Genomic DNA, 18,886 nt, shown 5'->3' with positions numbered 1-18,886 from the left:
TATTTCATTATATCTTTTCATGGGACAACACTATAGACATGAAACTTGGATATAACTTAGAGTAGTCAGTGTACAGCTTGTATAGCAGTGTAGATTTACTGTCTTCTGAAAATAACTCAACACAGCCATTAATGTCTAAATAGCTGCAACATAAGTGAGTACACCCCACAGTCAACACGTCCAAATTGTGCCCAAATGTGTCGTTGTCCCTCCCTGGTGTCATGTGTTAAGGTCCCAGGTGTAAATGGGGAGCAGGGCTGTTAAATCTGGTGTTTTGGGTACAATTCTCTCATACTGGCCACTAGATATTCAACATGGTACCTCATGGCAAAGAACTCTCTGAGGATGTGAGAAATAGAATTGTTGCTCTCCACAAAGATGGCCTGGGCTATAAGAAGATTGCTAACACCCTGAAACTGAGCTACAGCATGGTGGCCAAGGTCACACAGCGGTTTTCCAGGACAGGTTCCACTCGGAACAGGCTTCGCCAGGGTCGACCAAAGAAGTTGAGTCCACGTGTTCGGCGTCATATCCAGAGGTTGGCTTTAAAAAATAGACACATGAGTGCTGCCAGCATTGCTGCAGAGGTTGAAGACGTGGGAGGTCAGCCTGTCAGTGCTCAGACCATACGCCGCACACTGCATCAACTCGGTCTGCATGGTCGTCATCCCAGAAGGAAGCTGAGGCACAAGAAAGCCCGCAAACAGTTTGCTGATGACAAGCAGTCCAAGAACATGGATTACTGGAATGCCCTGTGGTCTGACGAGACCAAGATAAACTTGTTTGGCTCAGATGGTGTCCAGCATGTGTGGCGGCGCCCTGGTGAGAAGTACCAAGACAACTGTATCTTGCCTACAGTCAAGCATGGTGGTGGTAGCATCATGGTCTTGGGCTGCATGAGTGTTGCTGGCACTGGGGAGCTGCAGTTCATTGAGGGAAACATGAATTCCAACATGTACTGTGACATTCTGAAACAGAGCATGATCCCCTCCCTTCGAAAACTGGGCCTCATGGCAGTTTTCCAACAGGATAACGACCCCAAACACAACCTCCAAGATGACAACTGCCTTGCTGAGGAAGCTGAAGGTAAAGGTGATGGACTAAACCCAATTGAGCACCTGTGGCGCATCCTCAAGTGGAAGGTGGAGGAGTTCAAGGTGTCTAACATCCACCAGCTCCGTGATGTCATCATGGAGGAGTGGAAGAGGATTCCAGTAGCAACCTGTGCAGCTCTGGTGAATTCCATGCCCAGGAGGGTTAAGGCAGTGCTGGATAATAATGGTGGTCACACAAAATATTGACACTTTGGGCACAATTTGGACATGTTCACTGTGGGGTGTACTCACTTATGTTGCCAGCCATTTAGACATTAATGGCTGTGTGTTGAGTTATTTTCAGAAGACAGTAAATCTACACTGCTATACAAGTTGTACACTGACTACTCTAAGTTATATCCAAGTTTTATTTCTATAGTGTTGTCCCATGAAAAGATATAATCAAATATTTGCAGAAATGTGAGGGGTGTACTCACTTATGTGATACACTGTATGTATGTATGTATGTATGTATGTATGTATGTATAATTCATAAGATAGAAGGCACTAAAATGCAGGTTCAACATTTCAATAGATTTAAGTCACTTACTTGTGTGTCCTGTTCCCTCTTTACAGTCACTCTATTCAAAGAAACTTAACCGAAATACTGAAATGGCAAGAAAAAAACGTCTTTTTCAAACAGCCGCCTTCTTTTCTCTGATAACAACCTGCAGGAGATAAGAGGTTATTGGGTGGGAGCTGAAGTAACAGACACTATTAGAGGGATTTGGGGTCCATGTCTGTCATTGGAAGCTGTCAGTAAAAGTTACATGGAAATATATTTATGTATAGATATGAATTTATGCACATTATTTTATAAAAGTGGTGGAGAAGGGCTTGTACCAGTGTTGTTACAGTGTAGTACTTTTATTTACTTTAAGTTTATTTATATATAGTTTTTAGTCTTTTACTAATTTTGGGTTTAGGGTGAAACTAGACGCTTAATTTTTCTAGTTTTTATTTGTCTATTGTATATGCAGACAGTAGGAAAAAACACTGCATGTGGGTGTGGGTGTAATTAGTTTGTAATCCACACTGTTTAAGTAAATGTACTGTATAAAACCTCCTATGTTGTAACTGGCTTACATATCCACTGCAGTAAAAAAGTATTTGAGATTAAATGACATGTAAATATGATATTAAAGATAGATCTGAATTTGATAAATGTATGACATGTGTTTCTGTGGGTTGTATGAAGAAAGAACCAATGCATATTGGATTAGTAGTTCACACTATTAAGAAGAAATGCCCTTAAAACATATTTATATTCAGTTTACCAGGGGATGCCTACATAAAGTTATACATGTACCACAGTAGTACTGTAGTTTAAACAGAACTTTGAGACGATGCCTACACTTGACCACTAGATGGAAATGTCCTGCAGGATTTGTAAATACAGTGAACGGCGATTTGGTGGCGTTTGGTTAAAGTAAAAATACCAACCTTAACAACAAATGTATTTTATTATTTTATAAATAATTTATTTTATATTATTTGCCGTTTAAAGTAAATTAATACTAATATAATGCAAGACATTTGTAGATATAAAGGTTTGCATACTCCTGACAGTTTCGAATAGGGGTTAGGTCAGGGCCCTGTACAGCCCAGTCAAATTTTTCAACTTTTCTTTTTGGACACCCCTGGAGAGGACACCAATCCATCATAGGACCTCAGTCACCCCTTTTCCCCAGACATAGCCAATTACGTCAGTACATACATACATAGATGCCCAATGTCACCAATGAACCACTGAAGATTCAAACCCTGGATCCCATCAGTAGTGGGTTAGCAAAATTTACCACAGCACCACCCAAGCCCAATTTGAATAACAGTTTTCATTAAATAAATCCATGTTGTTGGGTGTGTTTTAACACAAAGTTTGAGAAACATTGGTCTGTAGGCTCTAACCCATTTCTATTGATAAATAAGTCCAATAGTGGTGTGATTTCTACCACTCCAGCTGATGCCAGTTTAAATCTTTTAATGCTTATGTTGCTTCAAAGACAAATTACGCAAAACAGCAATTTTCACAGATGAATGAAAGTTCTACCGAACAGTTTAATACCCCAGGAGGTTTATATTTATCACAGAGCAAGCTGGGACTGAAACAGATCAAGCCCGGACTAATTGAAGTAAGATGCAGAAGTCCAAACAAATAAAGCCGCCCTAGTCTTATCACACAGTGTTAAAGCTTAGATACACACACCAGTATTCAGCATGAAAAGGTATTTAAAACATAGACTCTAATTTGTTTAACAACTTTTTGTGTGGTCATGTGATTTACAGGCATTTCCTGCGCTTCCTAAAACAGCCTGTCCAGTCCTAGAAAGAGAACACAATGTACGTAACGAGATATATTTAGGTGTTTCTCAGTCAGAACATTACGTACAGATCTGGGTGTCTAGATAAATTTCTGGGAACATTTTATTGTATTTTCTAAAATCTGTAGAGAAAAATAAGGATAAACATTGGCATACATACCAAGAACATTGACAAAAGAATGTCTACACTCCCTTTAAGAAAATATTGGATTTGGTTTATTTTTTACACCAAGTCAGAGGAGCAGGATGAAATGAACAAAGCCACAAACATAACCCCATCCACTTCACAGTTACATTTTCGACATTTTCAGTACTGTGACAGTATATTGTCTAAGCAATTGAGGGTTAAGGGCCTTGCTCAAAGGCCCAAGAGTGGCACCACATCTGTTACTGCATATGGTTTTGAATTAATATAATCAATTAATCAAGTCTTTTTTTGTAGGATGTCAGACAGACAAGACTGGATTAAACTTGGAAGTGTATTTTACATACATTGTGTTTGAGTAGGAGTGCACTCCTACTCCTTTTATTATTCCTTTTGTTAAGCCAGGTAACATGAGTTATTAGAAAACGTTAACAGGGAATGTAAACACATTCATGCAAAGGACACAATGCAGATCCACACCTACCATTATACAGCCCACAAACGACTGTCTGTGATAACTCAATCTGACACTGGCTGACAGAACACAGCCTCAATAATGCCATGTGTTAGGCATTGTGTGCTTTCAGGACACAAATAGTCGACGTGTCACTTTCTAAGTAATATTCTGCACCTTTAAATGCTGTTAGGTCACGATTCTAGCAACGTGTTGAGATATTTTTGTCAACTGTAGCTTATTTTACTTCCTAGATTCACAAATCAGATTGTGGTGCCTATTTTAAACCTTCCTTTGCATATTATTCCATCGGTTTGTAATGGCATCGAGGGTTGTTGGTTGTTGTTGTTTTATAATGTTTATCTAACCAGTCACACTAAGATTTTAGCCTAAGCACCCTACTGTAATCATATAAAATAAATCAAAATAACACATGCTCATCCAGAATCGCTCTACAGACAATATAATTTAAAGTAAAATTTAGATATTTTTATTAAGTACTTACTGGGAAGATTTGTGGCCCTTTGTGGTTAAACAAAAAATTTTGAACAGGGCCCTTCATGAGGCTTTAGGTGGAACTGTTGGCGTTATTATACTTTCTTGTTATCTACAGTCGATGATGGAAGTGCTTATCACATTGTGTAGGTGTTAACAAAGGCCCCTTCAGTGCATCTCTACTCAAAATGTTAAAAACATGCAGAATATTCCTTCACCAAAAGCTGGTATGGCTAGAATTTATTACTGTGTTTTTTGAAACACGTTTAACAAAATACCTGAAATCACTGTACTTTAACTGGAGGTGTGGTTCAAACTTAGGTTCCCGGGACCCTAGAGCTGTGCAACACTGATATTACCTACTGTGCTACCTACTGTCATGCCATTTCCGTTGTGAAACATGCTGACCACAAAACACACTAATTACACGGACACCTAATTACAGCCCATTTCAACAACTGACAGTGTTAATAATGTCTTTTAGGCCACCCATCTAGCGGGCATAATCGGCAGTGCCTGCAGCAAACATGGTTCTGCTAGGGCGGGATGACCGGACTATGTGGGTTGGGTCTTCAAACGCTGTGTAAGGACCCTGATTAGCAGATAGAGAGGCATCTGTGCAGAATACATGGGTGAAAAAGGGTTCCGCAAAGGGCTGCGTGAGCAGCAATATACCCACCTAGACTACAATCAGGGATCCCACAGCAGCGGAAGACAAATTGACTACACTAAATTGGCAGAAAATGCATAAAAAAATAGAAGAAAAATAATGTCTTTTAAATTAAAAGAATTAGTTCACTCCTAATGACCAAACTTAAGAAACTGAAAGAGAAATAAACTCTCAATAAAATGAAATGAAATAAGAAAAGCAAATCCTTATGACATTTGGTGTGATTTGAGAACCTGTAGGTCATTATGAAAGTGAAGGAAATAAACTTTTAGGCACTTTAAAGAAAACCCACAGATTTAAAGAATAGGACTGAAATCTAATTGGCTCCATATTCCATAAATAAACATTTAAATGTGAAGAGTGTCAGTTCATTACACAGTGTTTGTAAAACCAAATCATCTTTTCCCAAAATCCCCAAATGTTCCTATATAATGTGTGCTCATGTCACCAACAATACAGGCTAAAATTTCTCTTTAATGTGTAAAACAGTTCTTTAGGAGAAAAACGTTTGGACAGATTTATTGCATGAATAAAATATATTGTGCTATGCATAAAGGTTAAAACAACACACACACACACACACATTCTGTTGATTTTTAAGCAGTGAGCGACGTTAAACCACAACAGCAGTAGATTTAAGATGAACTCCAGACGACTCCCTTCTTCTTGAGAACGATTTAAACAAAGTACCAAACACAAACAATTCAAAACTATTAAAAAATGTTATAAAGTTCCTTAGGAAACAAAAATGCAAACAAAAAGCCTTTTTATTTTAAGATGGAAAATAGAATGCCTTTATTTGTCTTATATACACATACACATGTACAGTACAACAAAATTCTTTCTTCGCATATCCCAGCTTGTTTTGGAAGCTGGGGTCAGAGCGCAGGGTCAGCCATCGTACGGCGCCCCTGGACTCAGAGAGGGTTAGGGGCCTTGCAGAGCTGGGATTCAAACTCTCAACCTTTCAGTTGATAGCACAAAGCCCTACCCACTAGGCTACCACTGTCTATAGAAAGCGACAGGTACTGGACTATTCATAAGAAGGTTGTCGTTTGAATCCCTACCCCTGTCAAGTTGCCACTGTTGGTCCCCTGAGCAAGGCCCTTAACTGTAAATTGCTCAAATTGAATTCAGTCATAATTGTAAGTTGATTTAGATAAATGTGTCTGTTAATTACCATCAATGTAAATGTGAAACAGTGAATGAAGAAGCTAAGTTATTAAAGTGCATGATTCAAAAATATAACTCCAAACACTGAGGCAGGTTAGAGAAAATCACACAGGAGTCGACTACATAAACTGGATTTTTAAATCTCTGTAAAATAATTTCTATAGGGTATAAAATAATGATTCTACAGCCCTGTAGTGACCAATGTACCCAGTTTGTGACGCAGTTTGAGAGTCAGCCTCAGGGAGGAGTACTGTCGTGTCGTGATGTCTATAGATTAAGCTTTGCAGGTATATCACATGACTTGTAGGAATCTGGCTGAATGTGAAAGTCAGTGAATGGATGAAAGAATCTGGTACTTTTGTTATAAGATTATGTAATGAAAAGTTTCTACGAATGACGACAGTCTATTGTGTTTTCTAGAATTGTCTGCACGAAAAGTTGTAGGACTAATAAGCAGTTAAACTTCACTGGTTTTTCACTGGAAGTTGAAATGCTTTATCTCTGCCATCTTGCCCCTTTATCATTTAACTATGCGCCACTATTGTTCAAATCACAACATCCCTGAAGCATCTGAATGAGTTGAGATTACGCGTTCAGGTCATTGTGAAAGTGATAACACAATTTCCAAGAACTATTGAGACTGAACTCTGTTTGACTTCCCCTTTACCATAATTCTAATACAATTCCAGACACTAACAATTGCATTTAAATGTGACTTTTTGATAACACTTCTAGAGAATCATTTTTTTACATCATAATGTTTTTACATATTCAAAACAACCTCGTTCCTGAAATCCTTTGCTGCCCATTTCTCCCTTTTTTTATTTGATGAGTGAAGCCTGGCTACTATGCATTGAAAAACCAATCTAAGCAAAAAGCGAAACAAAAAGCTAAATCATCACAGGTCAAACAGTAAAAACACAACACGCACTTTCAGATAAATCCTGAAGTCATGAAAGATTTCCAAGCACTGAGGCAGGTTAAGGGAAACCACACAGAAGTCGAGAAAGGATATAAAATAATGGATTCTACAGCCCTGTAGTGACCAGTGTACCCAGCAGGAAGCAGTCTGGGATTCCGCCTCGGGGAGGATTAGTGTGCTAGTGTCTGTGGATTAAGGATTTAAAATAGGTCACGTGACTTGCAGGAATCTGGTTGAATGTGAATGTGAGTGAATGGAACCGTAAATGGATTTCATCTTGCTCTCACACAACAATTTAATATTTATGTCATTAAGTAAATTACATTTGATTATGGTGCATGCAATCTAATGTAAACTACTGCACAGTGTAATTCACAAATGTCCATGTTTTACCACTGCTTTATTGTGGTCAGGGTTGCAGTGGGTCTGGTTTTCCAGAATCACCTGAAGCAATGCAATAACACACCCTGTTTAGAATGGCAATCTATTACGGGGCCTCGGCCAAAAACAAAGTCAATCATGTTTGTATGCAGGCATGTAGATACAAGACTGGCCTGTAAAAGCACTGGGTATTCAAACCCTGGATCCCAGCAGTGGTATAGTAGTGTACCTTACTGCTCAGCACCCAAGTACCTAAATTACTTTTAAATTACATTGGAAAATCTATTACATAACGACAACTGAGGTGCTCGGGTGGTGCAGCAACCCTGACCAGGATAAAAAGGTGCTAAAATGCATGATGAGAATGATAACATGTAATATTTGTGCCCTATGTATGTTTAGTTAAATATATTTACTTAGAAACTCAACAGAACATATACTTACAATTCTGTAAGTAAGTAAGTAAATAAAATGTTTACATTAAAAATAATAATAAGAGAAAAAATGGGTGGTGTTTAAGACATGGACATTGACAAACCAATGTTTTTCACTCTGCACATTAAAAAACGTTTATATTTATTTGACAATGTTGGTACATATTTGTAGACATTATTATGTTTTGTTTATTAGGATTTTAACGTCATGTTTTTACACTTTGGTTACATTCAGGACAGAAATGGTAGTCACTTGTTACACAAGATTCATCAGTTCAAGTTTAATATCAAACACAGTCATGGACAATTTAGTGTCTCGGAGCACCCGGAGGAAACCCACGCGGACACGGGGAGAACATGCAAACTCCACACAGAAAGGACCTGGACCCCCCCACCTGGGGATGGAACCCAGGACCTTCTTTCTGTGAGGCGACAGTGCTACCCACCTTCCAGTTCATTTGTGCATTTTGTTTGACTTCTTTCTCAAATATAACTGTGCAACTCAGTATTTGTGTTATTTTAATGTATATGCTGTTAATGTGGCTGCCATTTCAGAAGCTTTAAAGTGAATAATTGACCTAAACATAAAAGCTAAAGCAAATGGTGCATGTAAAATATTTGCATACATTGCAGTTTATTCAATTTTGGATCCCTCTGGCTAAAACTTCATACAAAAAGAGACCCTATGGGCATCTCAGGCAACCTCATGTGGATCACTTCAACCTGGACACTGCTTGCTGTTTTCAACCAAGCCCCCCCCCCCCCCCCCCCCCCCCCCCCTTGCATTACAGCAGTGTTCCTCTTTAACTGCCTCAATCTTGTACAATACTGACAGTTTTAGCATAGAATATTTGCATATTTGCACATTGCAAACATTTGCACAGCATGTACATTCTTGCAGAATGCTGTTTCTGTCCTGTACTTCTCTCTTCTATAGAAGTGTATTTTGTTAGTTTGTAGTTCCGTATTGTATTGCATGTTGCTGTTAAACACAATTCAGTTGATTTTACAATAACAATGAAGAAATTTTGTCTATATTGATCTGATATTTAGGTTATAATTAATAAAAACGAATTTTGAGAAACAGCGCCGTCTGCTGAGCCGAGGAAAACCTGCATCCAGCTGCACTTTCACTTTCAGTTTCCTGTAAACCACTGAAAAAATCAGAAGACACTGAGCAAAGATAAATCACGTGATCAGTAACAGCATGTCACTGCAAACACACACACACACACACACACACGCAGGGCAGATAAATCACTTGATCAGAAACATGTCACTGCAAACACAGAGCAGTGTGTGTGTGTGTGTGTGTGTGTGTGCGTGCAATAACATGCTGTCTGCACAATTAATCCCATGGTTATTCCTGTTAAATTGAAGTCACAATGTTGCTCAGGATTTCTGGAACCAAAACCAATGAGATCACTTTTTCAATGTCTTGCTTAATAAACTCTCAGAGTCAGTTTTGACCCAAAGTGCTGATATTAAAACTGGAGGTAAAACATGCAAGCAAGTTGCAAATGATCATATGGATTAACAGTGTGCTTGAGATGGGTCATACTGCTTCAGGAGATCAGTAAGATACGTCCAGGCTAAACCCTTTAATCCTGTATGGGTGATGTGTGGGACTTAACAGGCAGTTGCTGTTTTTCATTTCATTTTTATTTCTATCAACCGCTTTATCCTGGTCAGAACCAGCCAGACTGGGAACCCCCATACAGGGCTGGAACACCCCAGACAGGGTGCCAATCCATCGCAGGGCCTCGGCCATCCCCCCCAAGACGCAGCCAATTATTTCTGTGTTGAAGCCTAGCCAGTCTGATAGCCCAGCTTTAGTTTTGACCCAAAGTGCTGACATTAACATTGGAGGGAAAACTGCCAAGTAACTGGCAAGTGATTAACAGTAGCACTGCCTTGGCTACACAAAGTGCTTAATATGGGCTATACTGCTTCAGGAGATCATTAAGATACACCCAGGCTAAACCCTTTAATCCTGTAAAGGTGATATGCAGGACGTTACCAACTGCTTTATCCTGGCAAGAGCAGAGGTAGGTCCCAGAAACACACCGGACTGGGTACAAATCTATCGGAGAGCCTCAGACACCACCACCCCTCCCCAAGACATCGCCAATCATTTCTGTGTAGCAGCATGGCCCATCTGATAGCCCTGGATCTCACCAGCGGTATGCTAGTGTAATTAACTATTTTTGTAGTTATTATTAGGTGAAAATGACCAAGCTGACATCAAAAGGCTTTTTTCCTAGTTAAAATCTGTTCTAGCTGAAGTGTATTTAAAGAAACATCAGAACAGTCAGCCAGCAAACACACAAAAATAGTCTATTTTTCGTGGCAAAAAAACACATTTCCTCAAACAGAAGGAATTCACAAGAAGCGATTAAAAATTCATACTGTTTCCTATTTCACATTGTTACCACCAGCCTTCTTGCAGTAAAAATGTCCTTTTCTGAGAAATTCTACAGAAATGAAAGTAGCTATAAGCAGTAAGTCGACCTGACTCCCGAAAGACATTTGAGAGGGATGCGTAAGATATTTCAGTTTCACAATGAAATCATTGTTAGTGCCAGCTGTCAGAGCAGGTTTGCTATACGTACGCAAGCTGATACACGTCCGGCTGCACCAAAAGACACACGTATTAAAGTACTTGAACAAATGTAAATAGTGGAAGCTATGATACGGTAATGATGTTTACACTAAACTGTGTTTGTTTTTGCTTTGCATGCACGACCACAGGCTCAGGAGAAATAAAAGCTCTTACATCTCTATTGGCAAGAAATGAAACTTACAGCTGCTTTGTAGCCCTTCTAAACGTCTGTGATATAATTATCAAGGACATGTCGGGGTGTTATGCAGGATTACGTGTGCCAAAATTCAGCCCAACTTAAGTGGAGGTGAAAAATTAGTAAATACACTCTTAAGGACTGTTAGAACAAGTATGTGGACACTCCTGGTAATTAAGTTTAGTTGTTTCAGTCACACTCACTGTATAAAACATGTATAAAAGAAATCACATTAAGTTAATTATAGGTTACTGACTTCTTGGGTAAGGCTCTTTTCTGATCCATGAGGCATCTAAAGACAGGGTTTGGAGCGAAGTAGCACTAATAATCTGCATTGACTCTATTGAACACCTTTGGGATGAATTGGATGTTCAGTGTGTCCACATAACTCGGAATCACTGGACACAAGGCAGGAGTACCCTAAAAATCACAGGGCCACGACCATCACCTCCTGCTTGGACATAGCCAATCTGCACTGCTGGACCGGTGCACCACCCAAGCTCCTAAAACGATTTACATTGTCAATCCTACTTTATCTCCTTACTGTCTATTTATTTATTAGGATTTTGACCTCATGTCTTACAGGGTGGCAGGGTGGCAGGGTGGCCTCAGAGCAAGAAGGCCCTGGGTCCTGGGTTCGATCCCCAGGTGGGGTTTTTTTCCAGAAGCTCCGGTTTCCTCCCACAGTCCAAAGACGTGCAAGTGAGGTGAACTGAAGATACAAAATTGTCCATGACTGTGTTCGATATTAAAACTGGTTAACTGATGAATCTTGTGTAACGAGTAACTACTGATTCTGTCATGAAAGTAACCAAAGTGTGTAAAACATGACGTTAAAATTCTAATTCTAAATAAATAAATAAACATTCAAAATCAAATCAAGGTTTATTAGTCATACACAGTACAACTGGCAGTGAAATGCTTTTGTGACTGCTCAGCCACAGTAATTACAAAAACTACATTGTACAGAATGAACAGTGCTATATAAAGAGTATTAAAAGTATTAAGAGTATAACCTCATAATTATAATAATAATAATAATAGTAATAATAATGATGCACTTATGTGATATAGAAACTAGAGTAGAAGTGCATTTCTTTGCAGGCTGGACAGTGACTGCATGACTGAGGAGTGTATGTAAATAATTCAGTCACTCTGGGTGTCTGTGGCACCCTGCTGTATGTTGACAGTCTTCATGTAGTTCAGTCTTCTGCGGTTGGGACTCACAGTCTGATTTCAAAGAAGAACCCAGGCTAAAACGAAAGCAACTTTCCGGGAAAATGTGTGTGTGTGTGTGTGTGTGTGTGTGTGAAGGCGGGGCTGAGTGTGGGTACTGTACTGTGTATTAAAGCTGCGTCTCAGCCCTCAGTTCGGATTCAATAGAACACTTGTAACGGTGGGTGAACCGGAGCAGTGGCCGCAGCAGCTCAATGGAATTAAGGCAGGACGGTGTGGAGCTGATGCGGGATTCGAACCTCTGTCACATCTCACCCCGTTTGTGCTCCTCATCAGCTCGGACAAACGGTAAGAGCTCTGATGGCTTTCACACAAACCTGCTGTTCAAGCAGTGGAGGAGTTCAGTAACCGTGTTAAGTAACAGTTCAGATATGGAAGAGACCAGAAGTTTAGCAGTAAAGAAACGTAATAATAAAGGGTTCATAGTTGAATAACAATTTGATACCTTTAATCAGGACATATGAATACATTTACCACAGTAAAAACTAATTCTACATGTAAAATTCAGGAATCATCTTGCCTGGGTTAATCTATCACTAAGAAAGCTGTTGCAACAAGGACCTTTAGGTATCAATAAGTTTATTAAGTTTAATGGGGATTGTTTTGGATGGTCAATCAATGCTACACAAAGAACAGGTTCAAATAAAAGCTCTTTGCCTTTTCAGATGTTTTATTCCAAGCTTGGACATTTTTGTGTTAAATGCTTCACTTTTTGAGTCCTTTACAACTAGAAATGGTCTTTTAATGGCTGCTGAAATGGTTAGCAGTTTTATGAGGCAAATGAGGTGCATTTATAGCTTCACATGTACATACTGAACAGATTGGTGATAGTTTATGTAAGTAAATGTGTGTTTTGTATTTAATGTGTGTTAAAACTGTGAGGGACTACGCACCCAAGATTTTCACTCACCTTTCACACCTGTGTTAATGTGACGTGACAATAAAAGTAATTTGATTTAAAGTTTTTATTGAAAGAAATAAAGTTTTATGCCTTTAGTACCTTAAAACGTTTGTTGTACTCTAAAGTTCTTTAAAAGATGGAACTTATTTGTCTCTCCAAGTGTCTTGGACATTTTCTGTTGTAGAGCTCATTTGCATGTGCTTATTTCTCTTGACAAAGGGTTATTTTAATAGATATGTCACAATACTTAAAGTGGGTTCCAAAATAGTTCCTTGATGGTTCTTTATGTGAATATCAGTTCTACTTAAAGATATGAGAATATAGAGTTGCTTTTTCTTTAAGTTGGTGTCTTCTACGATGTAGCAAACCTCTTCGGAAAGTGATTCCAGCTCCACATACAACTTTATTAGCAGCACAGAAAGTTTGTACTAATATTGTTAATAGTGTTATTATTATATATGGTGAACATTAGCTGTTGTATGTTTTTATATAAGACAATTTAGGGTCTTTTTTAGGGAGTAAAACCTATTTTTAAATCCACATACAACTGTTCACCATCCAAGGAACCACTGAGGTACCTTATTTTTTGGAGTTTAAAGAGTAAACTCACATCAGTAGTGATGCCTATTATTATTATCTGTTATTAAGCCTTAAAAGTAAATTCACTCCTCTGACTTAATAAAGTACCAGGTAAAATAGTTCCGTGAACATAGATATTGAAACTCAAGTTCTTAAGTAGCTTACTGGGTAATAGTAAATTCTCTGGGTTTAACCTTACACTGTTTATTTTTGGCTAACTAAACTTGTACATGGTGATCATTTAGCATTACATCAACACTTTAGGTGTGTCCTTCTGATGTTCTGATGTTGCTCCATCCCCTTTAGACTGCTTCTCAGTATCAATGACACATCTATTGTTTGCTTCCCACAAGACTTCCTTTTAATTTTCTGGTAAATTAGTAATCAGATCTCCTAAGAATTGAAGCATCATAAAAATTCTGTGTTGAAGTAAAACCTAAAGTGTCTTATGTAAGGTTTCTAGTGGCTTTTTGACCCATCACTGGCGCTCAAGTTGTTTTAAGTAATTAATAATAGTTCTGCATTGCTGGTCTGAATGGACTCGCTGAAAAGATCCCCCAAGTTAGCCGTCAAAAGCCTCAGCAATGGCATTCAGCCAGGCATTTAATTCGTATCATGTAAACCTCATAATCCAGAGCGGATGAGTGCCAGAGGGTAAATATGCTAATCAGAAAAGGTCACAGCATCATTGTTAGCATTGGGAACAGATGATGTGGTATCAGTGAAGAACTGAAACTCAGGGAAAGAGAAACTTATTCACATGTCCAGAACGTTGGATCATTTTGCATCTTGATATTTAAATAAAATTTGATTATCAAAAGCTAGAGCTTTAGATCCACTTTGCACATACTTGATGGTCTGGTACAATAAATATTCTGGGTTTTTTTCTGTTTATATTTTACTACCGGATACATGACATCTAAAGTATTGTGTTTTTGCCTCTTTAGATCCCATGATCCCCGTCTAGATGCCCTTTAGCATGCTACGCTATGGAAGACGGCGGCAGGAGCTGGTCTTCCCTGTAGGATGGTAGCGCACAGCGCCGTGGATGACACGTCAGGCACGCCAGCGGAACGCCGAGCACCGCTCCCACACCCCGAAAACCAAACCCATTTCCGCTCGTTCAGGAGCGAGAGCGACTTCAAGACCATCGTCGACACCATGACCATGCTGGAGGAGAGTGGATTCTATTGGGGCCCCATGACGGTCGAGGAGGCGCACCACAAGCTCAAAAAAGAACCCATCGGAACGTACTTGATCCGAGACAGTCGACAGAATGACGTTTTCTTTACTCTGAGCTACAGGGCGCCTTCGGGACCCGTTAGCGTCCGGATAAACTTTCAGAACTCACGTTTCAGCCTCATGGGGAGCAAGGAATCGTTCAAGTCGCTCTTCCAGCTGCTCGAACACTATTCCAGCTCGGTCAAGAAGAAGAGCCTGCTGATACCGTACAGAAAGGAACGCGTACGGTCGCTGCAGGACCTGTGCCGCAAACGGATTATCGAAAGCTGTGGAGCACAGGCTATCGAACAAGTTCCGGTCAATCCCGTCCTAAAGGACTTCCTCCGCTCTTTCCCGCACCCGCTCTAAAGACTCGGACGCATTAAGACCCCGCCGGGATTAAATGCTCGTGATACTTGACGGACTGTTTGCATCCCTGTTGGGTTTGCACAAAGCAGGCACTTTGTAGCACATTTTGAAAAGACTTGAACAGTCCAGATTGGAAGTTTACATCAACGTTGAATGTTTACACTATGCAGGAAACTTCCTGCGACTTTATTTTTGCTATGCAAAAAGCTATATTTTTATATCAGTATTTTTATATTAATAATAAATATATTTTAAACCATTCACAACAATCTCCTTTTGTGAAGTTTGTCTCTAGACCTAGTTGTACATTCATTCTTGATATATTGATTGAATACCCTGTCAGGTCAAAGAATTATCAGGTAATAATCCACTTAACTAACTAAATCAGGCAGGTCAGTTGTATTGGCCCTCCCGCTAGTGGTCAGATTACAAAGATTAGTCTTTGCAAAAATAAAACTTAGCCAGACGGTCAAGGGTGTGGTGCCATTGTTCCAGCCAGTCATACGTCTACTCCAAAGTGACCCTTCAGTCAAAATGACATGATGTACCTGCATTCCTGAAATGACACACGTGCTAGCCTGACTCATCTGGGTAGTAGCCGGGTTGAGAGGCGGAGCTACGGTGACCGTAAGCCTAGCATGGCTCATTCAAGCATTTACAAGAAACAGAGGGCGGGCGGGGCCTGTGAGGAACACGCTCACACTGTGCCAATAAAACGCTTTACTCAGAAAGCCAGTAAAAACGAGATAAGACTGCGTGTGTGCGTTGGGTGTTGCAGTAAAGAGTAGATTACAGATCGTAATTCTATTGGAGGCAGGAGGAAGTGATTTTTCGAAAACTGACATGTTAGTGTGAGATCGTGCAATGTGTTTCCTGAGGTTTTTGATTAGTACGTAGAGTCTGTTCAACAATATTGACAGTTTTATATATGAAGTTAGTATATATCCAGGGTTTAAGCTATACTATGTAGTTTTTAGATTTTTTAGCCATATTTTTGTTCATATGTTAGTGTTTTACAGCTATACTGCTGTATTTTAGTACATTTTCACTGTCAGGGTGGGCTCAGTTTGCATGGTATCACCGGGCGCAATGCAGCATCACATAGTTGTCATGTCTTTATGTAGAGACCTGACCGGATAATGGCACCACTGGGGATTCGAACCCTGGATTCCAGCACTAGTGAGGTACTGTCACATCATTCAAGCGCCCTATAGTGCTGTAGGAGCTTAAAAGGATCGAGGTCAAACCACATCTTTATGGTGGACCTCCATTTGTGTACAGAGGCACAGTTATGGTGAAACAAAGAAGAGTCTTTCCCAAACTGTCAGGCAAATCTTGAAGCATATATTTTAAATACCTGACTTTTTATAGCAATGTGTGGATGAAACACTCGATTTTTTTTATCATTTGAGCAGCCGTGGTATTCAGACAGACAGCCGTGTTTTATTTACGGCTCGGGACATTTATGACGGCGTACAAATTTCTTGTGACTCATGAATGAATTCTTGAAAGCTTCCTTCTTTTTTTGAATCACCACACTGTCTTGAAAGCGTAAGTGCTTACTGAGAAGCACCTCGAGGTGAAACCGAGTGTGGTGGCCATGACGGAAATCAGCCAGAGAACAAAGCGGCTCTCTTCTAATCTTTTATCTGCAGGCTCTGGATGGGTATCTTCCGAAGAAGTCGAACCTGCGAGTTCCTTTGAAAGATTTAGGGTGAAGTCAGACTTCAGCTGAAAGAGTTTCAGTTAACAGCGCTGGTTAGATTTCAATTGTAAAAAGATTGAAGGGATGATTACAGAGAGATGATTACAGTATTTCGAGCTAATGATTAAAATCGGCACATTTAACTCGCTTGTGATGCGAAAATACTTTCTAAACAGGGTTCCAATTCATCACACCAATTCACACACTCACCTAATATCAATAAACGAGTGTTTAATCGACCTTGTGCATATTTTGGAAGGTGGAATGAAATCGGAATACCTGGAGGAATCTCACACAGACATGATTTCTTATAGACAGTAAATGGAGGTTAAAAGCTTAAACCCCAAACCGTAGGACCCTTGAATCCACCCCGACAAAAATTAATGGGTCCTAGACATTACACATACATTCTGGGTTTGAATCCATTACTTTTATTCAAAGCACATTTATACATATATATAGTCGAAGTTAACGCGATAGTAACGCATTAACGCGATCTCAATTTAACGCGATAAAAAAAAATAGTGCTGTTAACGCAAATTCTATTTGGCTCTGCGAGTCATCCGTAGTTCATGTTGAGACTTGACCGTGCATGGCATCTCTCATTAAGACGGCGTTTCTCAAATGTAACCGAGCGTGGTAGTGATGCACTTTCTTAATAAAGAAATAAATACACGGTATATTCACAAGTTGTCGGGAGCAAAACACTTTATTACTTTTTCTGTTACGGTACCGAATAGCGGACAGCTAGAGTCATTAGCCAAGCATGCTATTCCATGAACTATGGAAGCCCCAAAGGGTCAAAACACACTCACTTCGTGTAGAAACGTCCATCAAACCATCGTCACGATACAACCACAGAAAAGTCTGTTACAGTAACTACGCCTTATCCCACCCAAAGCACCGCTGATCTACAATGTTTGCTGATGGAGAAATTTTAACCTACAATCTGACATATATACGAAGTCAAGGGTCTCTGCTGGATAGTATTACTGCTTAGTATGTTAGTGAATAAAACTCCCTTACAGTTTTCTCTTGTCCCAGCAGTTTTTAACATAAGTACATTTAGCATAAAATGTGTTCACCATTTTAATTGTAACATTTCACTTAAAAATCCTTGTTTTCTATAACATTTACGCACATTTTTTTTTTATGCGATTAATCGCGATTAACTATATGAAATTCAGAGATTAATCATGATTAAAATTTTTAATCGTTTGACAGCCCTAATATATATATATACCAGTCAGGGTTGTGGGAGGGTGCTGGAGCCTATCCCAGCTTTTCAATGGGCGCAAGGCACACAGTAACACCCTGGATGGGGTGCCAGTCCATCACAGGGCACACACACACACACACATACACACCCATTCACCTATAGGGCAGTTCAGTGTCTCCAATGAACTTGACTGCATGTTTTTGGACTGTGGGAGAAAACCGAGGCTCCCAGAGGAAACCCACGCAGACACGGGGAGAACATGCAAACTTGCCCCGCCTGGGGATCGAACCCAGAACCCAGGACCTTCTTACTGTGAGGCGACAGTGCTACCCACAGAGCCACTGTGCCGCCCAAATTCTAATCAGTAGTGGAAAATAAATGAATCCCGTCTTCTTCTGGTGAGGGCTGAAGCGGCATCAAGCTGCAAATTTAGAGAATTAAGGATTATGGGTTGCCATGTCAGGTGACAATGGTATTTATGTGTGGAAGTGGCATTTCTGATTTGCGTGCTTGAATCTCAGCCACAATCGGCTGTGTCTGGGCGGTGTTTGATGGAACGTGTTGTCTCGTTTATGTTGAGGGTCTGCAGCGAAGAAGGAAATAATTGAAACCAGGTAACTGGATATGACTAGATAAATAAATAAAGGAATATAGTTTAAAAATCTATGAATCACTCAAGGCATTTAATGTAAAATAGAATAGAATAGAAAATTAGATTCAGGTTTATTTAAGCGTTTAAAACGTTTGATTTGTTATTGACCCTGACTTC

At 39.7% G+C, this 18,886-nt stretch overlaps 1 protein-coding gene across 1 annotated transcript; it reads left to right on the top strand.

Moving 5' to 3' along the window:
* The first annotated feature begins 12,279 nt into the window (after positions 1 to 12,279).
* socs1a (suppressor of cytokine signaling 1a) lies at positions 12,280 to 15,438 on the top strand. The gene is made up of 2 exons (XM_063018760.1): positions 12,280 to 12,411; positions 14,551 to 15,438. The coding sequence occupies exon 2, from the start codon at positions 14,630 to 14,632 to the stop codon at positions 15,191 to 15,193; it is 564 nt and encodes a 187-aa protein (XP_062874830.1). The 5' UTR covers positions 12,280 to 12,411; positions 14,551 to 14,629; the 3' UTR covers positions 15,194 to 15,438.
* Positions 15,439 to 18,886: the final 3,448 nt, after the last annotated feature.

Source organism: Trichomycterus rosablanca, chromosome 22 (genome assembly GCF_030014385.1).
Source record: "Trichomycterus rosablanca isolate fTriRos1 chromosome 22, fTriRos1.hap1, whole genome shotgun sequence".
NCBI classification, from domain to species: domain Eukaryota; kingdom Metazoa; phylum Chordata; class Actinopteri; order Siluriformes; family Trichomycteridae; genus Trichomycterus; species Trichomycterus rosablanca.
Note: the sequence above shows the minus strand (reverse complement) of the source record. Positions and strands in the feature narration are given on the sequence as shown.